We start from the raw sequence: 15,791 nt of genomic DNA on the forward strand, positions 1-15,791 counted from the left end.
AGTTGGTAAGACATGACCTTCCCTGCACAAAACCATGTTGCCTATCACTGATAAGCCCATTTTCTTCCAAATGGGAATAGATCCTATCCCTCAGTATCTTCTCCAGCAGCTTCCCTACCACTGACGTCAGGCTCACCGGTCTATAATTACCTGGATTTTCCCTTCTACTCTTCTTAAACAAGGGGACAACCTGAGCAATTCTCCAGTCCTCCGGGACCTCACCCGTGTTTAAGGATGCTGCAAAGATATCTGTTAAGGCCCCAGCTATTTCCTCTCTCGCTTCCCTCAGTAACCTGGGATAGATCCCATCCGGACCTGGGGACTTGTCCACCTTAATGCCTTTTAGAATACCCAACACTTCCTCCCTCCTTATGCCAACTTGACCTAGAGTAATCAAACATCTGTCCCTAACCTCAACATCCGTCATGTCCCTCTCCTCGGTGAATACCGATGCAAAGTACTCGTTTAGAATCTCACCCATTTTCTCTGACTCCACGCATAACTTTCCTCCTTTGTCCTTGAGTGGGCCAATCCTTTCTCTAGTTACCCTCTTGCTCCTTATATATGAATAAAAGGCTTTGGGATTTTCCTTAACCCTGTTTGCTCAAGATATTTCATGACCCCTTTTAGCCCTCTTAATTCCTCGTTTCAGATTGGTCCTAGATTCCCGATATTCTTTCAAAGCTTCGTCTTTCTTCAGCCTCCAAGACTTTATGTATGCTTCCTTTTTCCTCTTAGCTAGTCTCACAATTTCACCTGTCATCCATGGTTCCCTAATCTTGCCATTTCTATCCCTCATTTTCACAGGAACATGTCTCTCCTGCACGCTAATCAACCTCTCTTTAAAAGCCTCCCACATATCAAATGTGGATTTACCTTCAAACAGCTGCTCCCAATCTACATTCCCCAGCTCCTGCCGAATTTTGGTATAGTTGGCCTTCCCCCAATTTAGCACTCTTCCTTTAGGACCACTCTCGTCTTTGTCCATGAGTATTCTAAAACTTACGGAATTATGATCACTATTCCCAAAGTAGTCCCCTACTGAAACTTCAACCACCTGGCCGGCCTCATTCCCCAACACCAGGTCCAGTATGGCCCCTTCCCGAGTTGGACTATTTACATACTGCTCTAGAAAACCCTCCTGGATGCTCCTTACAAATTCTGCTCCATCTGGACCTCTAACACTAAGTGAATCCCAGTCAATGTTGGGAAAATTAAAATCTCCTATCACCACCACCCTGTTGCTCCTACATCTTTCCATAATCTGTTTACATATTTGTACCTCTATCTCACTCTCGCTGTTGGGAGGCCTGTAGTACAGCCCCAACATTGTTACCGCACCCTTCCTATTTCTGAGTTCTGCCCATATTGCAGGCAGCCGCAACCCTGTCGATGAGACTCTGCAGACACTCTTCAGTGTGAGATGTTAATGCAGCATCATCAGCAAAGAGGAGTTCCCTGATGAGGACTTGCCGTACTTTGGTCTTCGCTCTTAGACGGGCAAGGTTGAACAACCTGCCACCTGATCTTGTGTGGAGGAAAATTCCTTCTTCTGAAGACTTGAACACATGAGAGGGCAGCAGGGAGAAGAAGATCCCAAACAGTGTAGGTGCGAGAACACAGCCCTGTTTCACGCCACTCAGGATAGGAAAGGGGTCTGATGAGGCGCCGCTATGCTGAATTGTGCCTTTCATATTGTCATGGAATGAGGTGATGATACTTAGTAGCTTTGGTGGGCATCCGATCTTTTCTAGTAGTCTGAAGAGACCACATCTGCTGACCAGGTCAAAGGCTTTGGTGAGATCAATGAAAGCAACGTAGAGGGGCATCTGTTGTTCATGGCATTTCTCCTGTAGCTGTCGAAGGGAGAACAGCATGTCAATGGTGGATCTCTCTGCTCGAAAGCCACACTGTGCCTCAGGGTAGACACGCTCAGCCAGCTTCTGGAGCCTGTTTAAAGCAACTCGAGCAAAGACTTTCCCCACTATGTTGAGCAGGGAGATTCCACGGTAGTTGTTGCAGTCACCGCGGTCACCCTTGTTCTTATAGAGGGTGATGATATTGGCATCGTGCATGTCCTGCGGTACTGCTCCCTCGTCCCAGCACAGGCAAAGCAGTTCATACAGTGCTGAGAGTATAGCAGGCTTGGCACCCTTGATGATTTCAGGGGTAATGCCGTCCTTCCTAGGGGCTTTTCCGCTGGCTAGAGAATCAATGGCATCACTGAGTTCCGATTTTGTTGGCTGTACGTCCAGCTCATCCATGACTGGCAGTGACTGGGCTGCATTGAGGGCGGTCTCAATGACAACATTTTCCCTGGAGTACAGTTCTAGGTAGTGTTCCACCCAGCGGTCCATTTGCTTGTGTTGGTCAGTGATTGTGTCCCCTGATTTAGATTTGAGGGGGGCAATCTTCATGATGTTTGGCCCAAAAGCCGTCTTAATGCCATCATACATTCCTCTGATATTTCCGGTGTCAGAGGCCAGCTGACTATGACTGCATAGGTGTTGCCAGTAGTCATTTGCGCAGTGCCTGGCTGAACTTTGTGCAGTGCTTCTGGCTGCTGTAAGTGCTACGGATGTTAACTCGCTGGGGGCTTTCTTGTAGTTCAGCAGTGCAATGCGCTTAGCAGCTATGACAGGTTCCAGCCTTCGATGTGAGATTGAAACCAGTCTGCATTCCGCTTCACACTTCTCTCATTATGCTTATCGAATCGAATATTTCACACTCCTCTTCTTTAACTACAATGTCTACATCAACCCTCTCCTTTGTGAAGACAGAGACAAAAAACTCATTAAGAGCCCTGTCCACATCTTCTGCATCCATGCATAAGTTCCCTTGTACATCACTGATAGGTCCTACCCTTTCCTTAGTTATCCTCTTGCTCTGAATGTACTGTTAAAACAACTTTGAGTTTTCCTTGAATTTACCTACCAATAATTTTCATGTCCTCTTTGCTTTTCTAATTTCCTTTTTACTTCACCCCTGCACTTTCTATACTCCAGGCTTTCTGGAGTATTAAGATTTTTCTGATCATCATTCACTTTCTTTTTCTGCTTTAACTTACCCTGTAAGCTTCTAGATAACTGGGTGTTGTGGGGTGGGGCGGGGGGGGTGGTGCTATAGATTTGGCAGTACCACCCTTTCTCTTTTTGGGGACATGCCTGTAGAATCTCACTTTTGAATGCCTCCCACTGGTTTGCCACTGATTTTCCTTCAAGTCGCTGTTCCAGTTCACTTCTGCCAGGTCACCTCTCAGCTTCTTAAAATTCACCTTCCCCCAATTTAGAACTCTTACTGCTGCTTTAACTTTGTCCCTTTCCGTGATTATACTAAAACTTACTGAATTATGGTCACTATATCCAAAATGGGCACCCACTGTTACTTCCTCCACTTGCACAGCTTCATTACTAACTTTAAAAAATGGGTGTAAGAATTGCTTCCATTAATGTGCGTAGCATTAAATCTACTACGCGATGTGTTTCAACCTTGGATTACCTTGCCAAGGTCAAAGCTGACCTACTGTTCCTGCAGGAGTGTGGAATACCACACCTCAGCACCTACAGGCAGTGGTCGCGATGGTGGCCCCAAGGGCCATCGATCTGGTCGGGGGTAATGATTGCCGTTCCTCCGGCCTGGGTATTCTGCTGCGGGGAGGTAAGTTCACCATCTCCGAAGTTAAGGAGATGGTGGGCGGTCGCCTCCTCGTAGCAGACGTGATGTACAACAACGCTCCGCTCCGGTTGATCAACGTGTACGCCCCGGTACAACGCAGCGTGCGGCTGACCGTCTTCCAGCAGCTCCCACTGCTGCTGGCGATGTCCCGGCCGGTCACCCTAGGCGGTGATTTCAACTGCATCATCGATGCGGCTGGACGATCCAGCAGTGACGCCAGCAAACTGGACGCTACGTCCAGATTCCTAATAGAAACAGTTAAAGATGCCAAACTGCACAACGTCTTCAGCAAACCTGCAGACGGAGCGCAGCGCAGATACACATGGTCAAGATCGGACGGGTCTGCCCGTTCCAGGATTGACTTCCTGTTTGTGTCCCGTGCTGTCACGGTCGGATCCACCGACGTCAAGCCGGTGTTCTTCTCCGACCACTGCCTCTTACTGGCTGACTGTCACTTACAGGACGACCAGCGGGTTGGCAGAGGGACGTGGAAGCTCAATGCTACACTGCTGACCCCAGAGAACGTTGAGGAACTCAAAAGGGATTACAAAGGTTGGAGGACCGTGAAACCCCTCTTTGAGTCTCCAGTTCACTGGTGGGAAATGATTAAGGAGAACATCAAGAGGTTCTTCATCCACAAAGGTGTTCAGAGGGCGAGAGAGAGACAGAGGGAAATGTCCCGACTCCAGAAAAGTATGCAAAATCTGCTCCGGTTGCAGTCAATGGGGGTCGAGGTCAAGGAGGACCTCCAAGAGGTGAAGAGCCAGCAGGCCTCGCTCTTTGCCAAGGAGGCCTCCAAGATCATCTTCCGGTCCAGAGTCCGCTCCATCGAGCAGGATGAGACGTGCTCGCGTTACTTCTTCCAAAAGGTACACAGAGAGAGCTCTGTTATCAGCAGCCTGAAGGAAGAAGATGGCTTGGTATCGTCTTCGCAGTCCGACATACTAAGGATCAGCAAATCCTTTTATGCTGGGCTGTACAACATGAAGCCCACGGACAGCATTGCTTCCCAGTCCTTCCTGCCATCTATGATGGAGGTCTTACATGACCGCATGAGGGAGAGACTGGACAAACCGCTAACTCTGGATGAGCTGAAAAATGCCGTCAGGTCCTTTGAGACGAGTAGAACGCCCGGAAGCGACGGCTTACTGGTTGAGTTGTATTCGGCTCTGTGGGACTGGGTCGGCCCAGACCTGTAAGAAGTATACGAGAGTATGCTTCTGGCCGGCAGCATGTCAGAATCCATGAGGAAAGACATCATCACCCTCATCTACAAGCAGAAGGGGGAGAAGGCAGAAATCAGAAATTGGCCCATCTCACTGCTTAATGTTGACTACAAGATTCTGTCCAAAGCCATGGCCAGTCGGGTCAAGTCTGTTCTGGAGTTGGTGATTCACCCTGACCAGACTGGCACCGTACCTGGCAGGAAGATCTCTGATAGGCAATCGTAACCCTGAGTAGCGCGAGACTATGTACGGGACAGGAGGGTGGACACCTGCCTCATCAGCTTGGACCAGGAGACAGGATATCGCACACCTATATGACGGACGTGCTCTCCAAAATGGGGTTTGGGGAGGGAATCTGCAATTGGATCAAACTGCTCTACGCAAACATCAGTAGTGCAGTCTCCAACAATGGGTGGGAATCAGAATGTTTCCCAATCCAATCTAGAGTCAGACAGGGCTGTCCTCTCTCCCCTGTCTTGTTTGTTTGCTGTATCAAACCTTTGTTGAGTCCATTAGGAAGGATGCGGGCATAAGAGGGGTGACAATCCCAGGCAGCGGAGGCACTCAGGTCAAAGCCTCCCAGTACATGGACGACGTCGCCGTCTTCTGCTCAGACCCACCATCCGTTACCAGACTGATGAGCATCTGCGACCAGTTTGAACTGGTCTCGGGAGCCAAAGTCAACCACGGCAACAGTGAGGCCATGTTCTTTGGGAACTGGGCTGACCGATCCTTTTTTCCCCTTCACCATCAGGTCAGACTACCTGAAGGTGCTGGGGATATGGTTTGGAAGGGCCGGGGCATATGCCAAAACCTGGAAGGAGCGGGTAGCCAGGGTACACAAAACTGAGCATTTGGGAGAAGCGATCTCTCCCCATTGTGGGTAAGAACCTGGTCATCAGGTGCGAGGCACTCATGCTGTTGCTGTATGTGGCGCAAGTCTGGCCCATACCCCACTCCTGCACTGTGGCGGTCACCCGAGCCATTTTCCACTTCATCTGGAGATCTAAAATGGACCGAGTCTGGAGGGACACTATGGTCAAACCTCTGGATAAGGGCGGGAAAAATGTACCCAACGTCGCCCTCATCCTGATGACTACTCTCGTGTGCAGCTGCATCAAGCTGTGCATAGAGTCCCAATACGCAAACACCAAGTGTCACTACGTGCTGAGGTTTTATCTGTCCCCGGTTTTAAGAAGGATGGGTCTGGTCACATTGCGGCAGAACACTCCATCCAGTTGGACTGTGCCGTACCACCTATCCTTCATGGAAAAATTTCTGCGGAAAAACATCTTTAACCACCAATCCATCAGGCAGTGGTCTGCACGGAATGTCTTCAAGGCCCTTTGGGATAAGGAGATGGTGTATCCGGTCGGATGGTTCCCCGAGCAGACTGCCAAAGTAATTTGGCAGAATGCCTCATCACCAGAACTTTCAAACAAGCACCGAGACATAGCTTGGCTAGTGGTGAGAAGGGTTCTCTCTGTCAGATCCATCCTGCATGCTGGAGTCTCACCCCCCTCCGCATGCTCCCCTCGAGGTGGCTGTGGTGGGGAAGAGACTGTCGCCCACCTCCTGGAACATATCTTTGCAAAGCAGGTGTGGAAAGAGATGCAGTGGTTTTTGTCGAGGTTCATCCCAAGCAGCTCTAACACAGGAGTCTGTGCTCTACGGGCTGTTCCCAGGGACGCACACCAAGATAAACATCAACTGCTACTGGAGGTCCATCAATTCGGTGAAAGACGCTCTTTGGTCTGCCTGAAACCCGCTGGTCTTCCAGCGCAAAGAGTTGTCCACGACCGAGTGTTGCAGACTGGCACATTCCAAGGTCCAGGGTTACGTGCTGAGGGACGCACTAAAGCTTGGGGCAGCCGCTGCAAAGGCTCAATGGGGAAAGACCACTGTGTAAGGTCCTCCCACCAAAGTGAACTGAGGGGCTGGACCCATGGTAAACCCCTCGGGCTGTATGCACCAAATATGGGTTTGCTGTAAACTGTACATGGCATGTAAAATGGAATGGAAGGGTTGTGAAGCAACTCACTCCTGTATTCAAGAAAACTGATTTCCTTTGCACTTTTTGCAATGTCAACTTGGTGCAGTTTTGAACTGTTGTAATGTATTTTTCACAGATCTTTATGAATAAAGTATATTTTGGGGAAAAAAAGTTACGTGCTGGCTAAAAGTTCTGTTGAACACAGTTCAAGAATTTTGTCCCCTCAGTGCCCTTTTGTATCCCAGTTGATATTAGGGTAGTTGAAATCCCCAACTATTATTGCCATATAATTTTTGCACTCATAAATTTGCCTACATATTTGTTCTTCTATCTCCCTCTCTCTATTTGGGGGTCTATAGCACACTCCTCGTAGTGTGGCTGCCCCTTTTTTATTTCTTAGCTTCACCCATATGGCCTCATTTCGCATATCATCCCTCTTCAAAGCTGTTATTGATTTCTTAACTAATAATGCTACACCCCCTCCTTTTTTCTCTCCCTCTCTATCCCGCCTGAAAACTCTATCTCCAGGGATGTTGAGTTGCCATTCTTGCCTCTCCTTCAGCCAAGTTTCTGTTATAGCAACGATATCATGTTGCCACGTGTCCATCTGTGCCCTCAGCTCATCGGCTTTATTTATTATAATCCTTGCATTTAAATAAGTACCCTTTATTCCTGTGCTGCACACTTTTTAACCTTTTTGCTTCTTCTTTCAGAGTCACTCGCTAATTTTCTGCCTCCTGTTCCCTGCCCTGAAATTGTCCTATCGAAGACTGCGCTCAGGTTCCCATCCCCCTACCAAGCTAGTTTAAACCATCCCCAACAGCACTAGCAAACCTTCCCGCAAGGATATTTGTCCCAGTCCTGTTCAGGTGTAGACCTGCAGGCTTGTACAGGTCCCACATTCTCCAGAAATCTGAAGCCCTCCCTCCTGCACCATCTCTCCAGCCATGCATTCATCTGGTGTATTTTCCTATTTCTATACTCACTGGCATGTGGCCTTGGGAGTAAACTGGAGATTACTACCTTTGAGGTCCTGCTTGCTAATCTCGTTCCTAACTCCCTAAACTCAGCCTGCAGAACTCGTCCCTCTTTCTTCCTATGTCATTGGTACCAATGTGGACCATGACCTCTGGCTGTGCACCCTCACCCTCCAGAATGCCCTGCAGCCTTGACCGTCTTGTCTGTCTGGCAGCCACCCAGTCCCCCTCTGCCTGTAATTTCTTAAGCTCTGGGGACATCCTGAAACATGCTATCCACGTTGTTCTCTGCCTCGCGGATGTGCCAATTGACTCCAGCCGCCGCTCGAGTTCTGAAACCCGGAGCTCAAGCTTCTGCAGCCGGTGACACTTGCTGCAGATGTGTTTGCCGAGGACACATGCTGCGTCCATGACTTCCCACATGCCACGAGGCAGATTTCACTTGGCCGAGCTGCCCTGCTATTACTTAGCTTTACAGCTGTTACTTACCAACCAAATTTGTAAGCAGCATCCAGGAGGGTTTTCTAGAGCAGTATGTAAATAGTCCAACACGGGAAGGGGCCATACTGGACCTGGTGTTGGGAAATGAGGCCGGCCAGGTGGTTGAAGTTTCAGTAGGGGACTACTTTGGGAATAGTGATCACAATTCCGTAAGTTTTAGAATACTCATGACAAAGACGAGAGTGGTCCTAAACGAAGAGTGCTAAATTGGGGGAAGGCCAACTATACCAAAATTCGGCAGGAGCTGGGGAATGTAGATTGGGAGCAGCTGTTTGAAGGTAAATCCACATTTGATATGTGGGAGGCTTTTAAAGAGAGGTTGATTAGCGTGCAGGAGAGACATGTTCCTGTGAAAATGAGGGATAGAAATGGCAAGATTAGGGAACCATGGATGACAGGTGAAATTGTGAGACTAGCTCAGAGGAAAAAGGAAGCATACATAAGGTATAGGAGGCTGAAGAAAGACGAAGCTTTGAAAGAATATCGGGAATGTAGGACCAATCTGAAACGAGGAATTAAGAGGGCTAAAAGGGATCATGAAATATCTTTAGCAAACAGGGTTAAGGAAAATCCCAAAGCCTTTTATTCATATATAAGGAGCAAGAGGGTAACTAGAGAAAGGATTGGCCCACTCAAGGACAAAGGAGGACAGTTATGCGTGGAGTCAGAGAAAATAGGTGAGATTCTAAACGAGTACTTTGCATCGGTATTCACCGAGGAGAGGGACATGATGGATGTTGAGGTTAGGGACAGATGTTTGATTACTCTAGGTCAAGTCGGCATAAGGAGGGAGGAAGTGTTGGGTATTCTAAAAGGCATTAAGGTGGACAAGTCCCCAGGTCCGGATGGGATCTATCCCAGGTTACTGAGGGAAGCGAGAGAGGAAATAGCTGGGGCCTTAACAGATATCTTTGCAGCATCCTTAAACACGGGTGAGGTCCCGGAGGACTGGAGAATTGCTAATGTTGTCTGCTTGTTTAAGAAGGGTAGCAGGGATAATCCAGGTAATTATAGACCGGTGAGCCTGACGTCAGTGGTAGGGAAGCTGCTGGAGAAGATACTGAGGGATAGGATCTATTCCCATTTGGAAGAAAATGGGCTTATCAGTGATAGGCAACATGGTTTTGTGCAGGGAAGGTCATGTCTTACCAAATTAATAGAATTCTTTGAGGAAGTGACCAAGTTGATTGATGAGGGAAGGGCTGTAGATGTCAAATACATGGACTTCAGTAAGGCGTTTGATAAGGTTCCCCATGGTAGGCTGATGGAGAAAGTGAAGTCGCATGGGGTCCAGGGTGTACTAGCTAGATGGATAAAGAACTGGCTGGGCAACAGGAGACAGAGAGTAGCAGTGGAAGGGAGTTTCTCAAAATGGAGACGTGTGACCAGTGGTGTTCCACAGGGATCCGTGCTGGGACCACTGTGATATACATAAATGATTTGGAGGAAAGTATAGGTGGTCTGATTAGCAAGTTTGCAGATGACACTAAGATTGGTGGAGTAGCAGATAGTGAAGGGGACTGTCAGAATACAGCAGAATATAGATAGATTGGAGAGTTGGGCAGAGAAATGGCAGATGGAGTTCAATCAGGGCAAATGCGAGGTGATGCATTTTGGAAGATCCAATTCAAGAGTGAACTATACAGTAAATGGAAAAGTCCTGGGGAAAATTGATGTACAGAGAGATTTGGGTGTTCAGGTCCATTGTTCCCTAAAGGTGGCAACGCAGGTCAATAGAGTGGTCAAGAAGGCATACAGCATGCTTTCCTTCATCGGACGGGGTATTGAGTACAAGAGTTGGCAGGTCATGTTACAGTTGTATAAGACTTTGGTTCGGCCACATTTGGAATACTGCATGCAGTTCTGGTCGCCACATTACCAAAAGGATGTGGATGCTTTGGAGAGGGTGCAGAGGAGGTTCACCAGGATGTTGCCTGGTATGGAGGGCGCTAGCTATGAAGAGAGGTTGAGTAGATTAGGATTATTTTCATTAGAAAGACGGAGGTTGAGGGGGGACCTGATTGAGGTGTACAAAATCATGAGAGGTATAGACAGGGTGGATAGCAAGAAGCTTTTTCCCAGAGTGGGGGATTTAATTACTAGGGGTCACGAGTTCAAAGTGAGAGGGGAAAAGTTTAGGGGGGATATGCGTGGAAAGTTCTTTACGCAGAGGGTGGTGGGTGCCTGGAACGCGTTGCCAGCGGAGGTGGTAGACGCGGGCACGATAGCGTCTTTTAAGATGTATCTGGACAGATACATGAATGGGCAGGAAGTAAAGAGATACAGACCCTTAGAAAATAGGCGACAGGTTTAGATAGAGGATCTGGATCGGCGCAGGCTTGGAGGGCCGAAGGGCCTGCTCCTGTGCTGTAATTTTCTTTGTTCTTTGTTCTTTGTTAATTAGCTTACAGATTTCCGATGATGTCACTATTGTTTCTTTCGCTTCCCCTCTGAACTTTCTAAATTTAGCCTGGTTCTCATTTGTATTAACACCTGACATCTGTCATACATCCCCTTTTTCTGCTTCATCTTACTCTCTATCTCTTTCGTTATTCAGGGAGCTTTCAAAAGGGAATTGGATAAATACTTAAAAAGGAATATATTGAATGTGTGAGTGGAGGGTGGGGGGGGGGGAGGGGGTAATGAGACTCATTGGACAGATTTTCTTTCCAGTATAGAATATTTGTAAGCTTCTAAGTCGCTGTATCCATTTGGGCAATGGTTGCAGGGTTATCTGGATCAAAGGGGGAAGAATCTCAATTCCCAATGATGGGCTCAATCCTTCCTCACTAAGAGCCTGCTGGTAGGTCAGTGTACAATTGTGCTCTAAAATCTATCAGATTAGATTATTTCCAATTTTCGATTGCTCAGTATGTCATCTTGAAACCAACACAACCAACTGTACCTCATCTCCCCGCACCCCCAAACCCCCCCCCCCCCCCACCCACCCCACTATATTGAGGGGATAGTATTAGTGCAAAAAGCTTAAAGGGGGCAGAATTCTTCAACTGTATTCAGGAGTGCTTTCTGAGCCAGCATGTAGAGAGTCCTACAAAAGGAGGAGCGGTACTGGACTTAATCCTAGGGAATGAAGCTGGACGAGTGGTAGAAGTGGCAGTGGGGGGAGCATTTCGGGGATAGTGACCATAACTCTAAGATTTAAGGTAGTCATGGAAAAGGACATAGAGGGACTGGAAATGAAAGTACTGAATTGGGGGAAGGCAGATTTCAATATGATAAAACAGGCTCTGGCCAAAGTGGACTGGGAGCAGCTTCTTACAGGAAAGTCTACATTAGACCAGTGGGAGTCATTTAGAAAGCAAATAGTGAGGGTTCAGGTCCAACATGTTCCCGTAAAAGTGAAGGGTAGGACCAACAAATCAAGGGAACCCTGGATGTCAAGGGATATAGAGGACTGGATAAAGAAAAAGGAGGCTTATGGCAGATTCAGAGGGCTGAAAACAAAGGAGGCCCTAGAGGAGTATAGAAAATATAGGGGAGTACTTAAGTAATTAGGAGAGTGAAGAGGGGACATGAAAAATCACTGGCAGATAAGATAAAGGAAAATCCCAAGGCGTTTTATAAGTAAGTTAAGGGAAAGAGGATAATAGGGAAAAAGCGGGGGCCCATTAGGGATCAAAGAGGCAATCTGTGTGTGGAGCTGGCGGACATAGGTGAGGTTTTAAATGATTACTTTGCATCTGTGTTCGCTATGGAGAAGGACAATGTAGGTGTAGAGATCAGGGAGGGGGACTGTGATATACTTGAACAAATTAGCATTGAAAGGTAGGAAGTATGAGTTGTTTTAGCGGGCTTAAAGGTGGATAAATCCCCAGGCCCAGATGAGATGTATCCCAGGCTGCTATGTGAAGCAAGGGAGGAGATAGCAGGGGCTCTGACACAAATGTTCAAATCCTCTCTGGCCACAGGAGAGGTAGCAGAGGACTGGAGGACAGCGAATGTGGTACCATTGTTCAAAAAGGGTAGCAGGGATAAACCAGGTAATTATGGCCTGTGAGTCTAACGTCAGTGGTAGGGAAATTATTGGAAAAAATTCTGAGACAGTATTAATCTCCACTTGAAGAGGCAGGGATTAATCAGGGATAGTCAGCAAGGCTTTGTCAGGGGGAGATCATGTCAAACAAATTTGATTGCATTTTTTGAGGCGGTGACTAGACGTGTCGATGAGGGTAAAGCAGTTGATGTGGTCTACATGGAATTCAGTAATGTCCCGCATGGGAGATTGGTTAAGAAGGTAAGAGCCCATGGGATCCAGGGTAATTTGGCAAGTTGGATCCAAAAGTGGCTTAGTGGCAGGAGGCAGAGGGTAATGGTCGAGGATTGATTTTGCGAGGACTGTGACCAGTGGGGTACCACAGGGATCGGTGCTGGGACCCTTACTGTTTGTAGCGTACATTAATGATTTAGACGTGAATATAGCAGGTATGATCAGTAAGTTCGCAGACGACACAAAAATGGCTGGTGTCATAAATAGTGAGGAGGAAAGCCTTAGATTACAGGACGATATAGATAGGCTGGTAAGATGGGCGGAGCAGTGGTAGATTGAGTTTAATCCTGAGAAGTGTGAGGTGATGCACTTTGGTAGGACTAACAAGGCAAGGGAATATACAATGGATGGTAGGACCCTAGGGAGTACAGAGGGTCAGAGGGACCTTGGGGTGCTTGTCCATAGAACACTGAAGGCAGCAGCACAGGTTGATAATGTGGTTAGGAAGGCATATGGGATACTTGTCTTTATTAGCTGAGGCATAGAATATAAGAGCAGGGAGGTTATGTTAGAGCTATATAAAATGCTGGTTAGGCCACAGCTGGAGTACTGTGTACATTTCTGGTCACCGCACTGTAGGAAGGATGTGATTGCACTGGAGAGGGTGCAGAGGAGATTCAGCAGGATGTTGCCTGGGCTGGAGCATTTCAGCTATGAAGAGAGACTGGATAGGCTGGGGTTATTTTCCTTGGAGCAGAGAAGGCTGAGGGGGGACATGATTGAGGTATACAAAATTATGAGGGGCAATGATAGGATAGGTAGGAAAGAACTTTTTCCTTTAGAGGAGGGGTCAGTAGGGGGCATAGATTTAAGGTAAGGGGCAGGAGGTTTAGAGGGGAGTTGAGGAATTTTTTTTTCACCAGAGGGTGGTTGGAATCTGGAACACACTGCCTGAATGGGTGGTAGAGGCAGGAACCCTCACAACATTTAAGAAGTATTTAGATGAGCACTTGAAATTTTATTTTTTTATTTATTTAGAGATACAGCACTGAAACAGGCCCCTCGGCCCACCAAGTCTGTGCCGACCAACAACCACCCATTAAGACTAACCCTGCAGTAATCCCATATTCCCTACCTATACTAGGAGCAATTTATAATGGCCAATTTACCTATCAACTTGCAAGTCTTTTGGCTGTGGGAGGAAACCGGAGCACCCGGCGAAAACCCACACGGTCACAGGGAGAACTTGCAAACTCCGCACAGGCAGTACCCAGAATCGAACCCAGGTCCCTGGAGCTGTGAGGATGCGGTGCTAACCACTGTGCCACTGTGCTGCCCCAAATGCCATAGCATACAAGGCTACCGGCAAGTGCTGGAAAATGGGATGAGATTGTATGGGTGCTTGAGATGGTCGGCACAGGCGCTTTGGGCTGAAGGGCCTGTTTCTGTGCTGTATGACTCTATGACTTCCAGTCGGTCCACAGCATAAAATTACATTGAATTTACAGCACAGAAACAGGCCATTCAGCCCAACTGGTCCGTCCCAGGGTTTATGTTTCACCACATCCAATTTCATCTCACCCTGTCAGGATAACGTTCTGTTCCTTATTTCTGCCTCATGTATTTATCGAGATTACCCTTAAATGCATTTATGATTAACCATACAACTGCAAGAGATCACACTGCAAAAATGGAGGAAACTGAAACACATGTCTACTGCTTCCAACCTTGCTTCTTTTCACAAAATAATCATTACAATTACAAGACCATAAACAGATTTTCCCCTGGTATCTGCAATGTGTGCAAGCGTCCCTCGGGTACATGGATACAACAGCCGTTCAGTAACACTCGGGCAAAAATATCAAATCCTCAGCCAAAGAAATCTTTGCGTTTTGCTTTTTAATTGCACGCGGAAAATGTACAGTAAAATGTTGCAAGCAATGAAAAGGTTTCACAGTATGTCGGTGTTTAATCTTTAAACAGGATCCCATCAGTCTTTTTAAAAAATCAGATCGCCATTCATGCATTTGTTGGTAGTTCGCTTCTCTGCAATCACGTACAACCCCATGATGATCTGAATTAAATAGCATCGTTACCTTAAAAGACATCCTGCTGCAATGTCCCGAGAGGTGATATTAAGCTAGAGGTGACCTGAGTCTTGCTGGTTGCTTTCCTTCTTTCACAGGATTTAGGAAACCGGGATCTCGGGAAATGGAACAGTTCAGACAGCCAGAATATCCGACACCGACATTAATAATAAACTGGCTGCTCAATGATCAGAATGGCAATGCGCGTCCCCGCGGCCAGCATCTGGCACTGCGCGGCCCCGCGATCCGATCTGACACTTGTTTCTGTCGGTTTGTGCGGCCCTCTTCGAGCTCATTGCTCATTGAACCATAAAATCTGACTACCGACCATTGTGACTGTGAAAGAGCTATCAACTTGTCTCAGTCCCTTATAATTCTGCAATTTTCTCCTTTTCGAGTATATAGTTTTCAAGTATACAGTTATTTAGTATGTTTCACCGGCTTCAGGGGACCCCAGAGCTTTCCAGCCAATGAAGTGCTTTTGAAGAGTGCTCACTGTTGTATTGTAGGAAAGGCACTTTGTGCACAGCAAGCTCCCACAGACAGCAATGTGATAATGACCAGATGATCTGTTTTAGTGATGTTGGTTGAAGGACATGGAGCAAAAACCCCGTGCTCTTCATTAAAAGGCCACAATGAGATCAGCCATGATCTTATTGAATGGTGGAGCAGGCTCCAGGGCTTACCCTGAGAGGGTAGACTGGACCTCAGTTTAATGAATCATCTAAAGGATGGCAGCTCCAACAGTGTAGCATTCCCTTGGTACTCCACTGAATTGTCAATTTAAACTATATATTTAGGGCACTGGAGTGAGACTTAATCCAACAACCTTCTAACACAGGCCAGAATGCTACCCACTCTGACACATATATTTACTTTTCCTTTTGAAAGTTACTATTGAATCTGCTTCCAATGCCCTCTCAGGCAGTGCTTTACAGATCATTAAAATGGCATACGAATAAGCCATATTGCTCAGGTAATTGTTATACCATAGGTTAGCACTGGGCATTCAGTCAACACCAAAGACAGAGGTGAAGGAATCACACTGGGGATTCTGGCGGTCAAAATACGAACATCATTAAGATTCAAGGCTTCTCCCCCTCA

At 47.2% G+C, this 15,791-nt stretch overlaps 1 protein-coding gene across 4 annotated transcripts in view; it reads right to left on the bottom strand.

Annotated features, from left to right (window-relative positions):
• The window catches only part of ankrd29 (ankyrin repeat domain 29), a 75,834-nt gene extending 60,984 nt beyond the window's left edge, over positions 1–14,850 (bottom strand). For all 4 annotated transcript variants that reach the window (XM_068031090.1, XM_068031089.1, XM_068031088.1 and 1 more), the window contains exon 1: positions 14,697–14,850. In XM_068031090.1, the coding sequence (XP_067887191.1) occupies positions 14,697–14,708 (12 nt within the window). In that variant the 5' untranslated portion in view covers positions 14,709–14,850. The remainder of the gene's footprint in view (positions 1–14,696) is intronic.
• Between the last annotated feature and the right edge of the window lie 941 nt (positions 14,851–15,791).

The sequence above is a fragment of the Heterodontus francisci genome, chromosome 5, assembly GCF_036365525.1.
Source record: "Heterodontus francisci isolate sHetFra1 chromosome 5, sHetFra1.hap1, whole genome shotgun sequence".
Lineage (NCBI taxonomy): Eukaryota > Metazoa > Chordata > Chondrichthyes > Heterodontiformes > Heterodontidae > Heterodontus > Heterodontus francisci.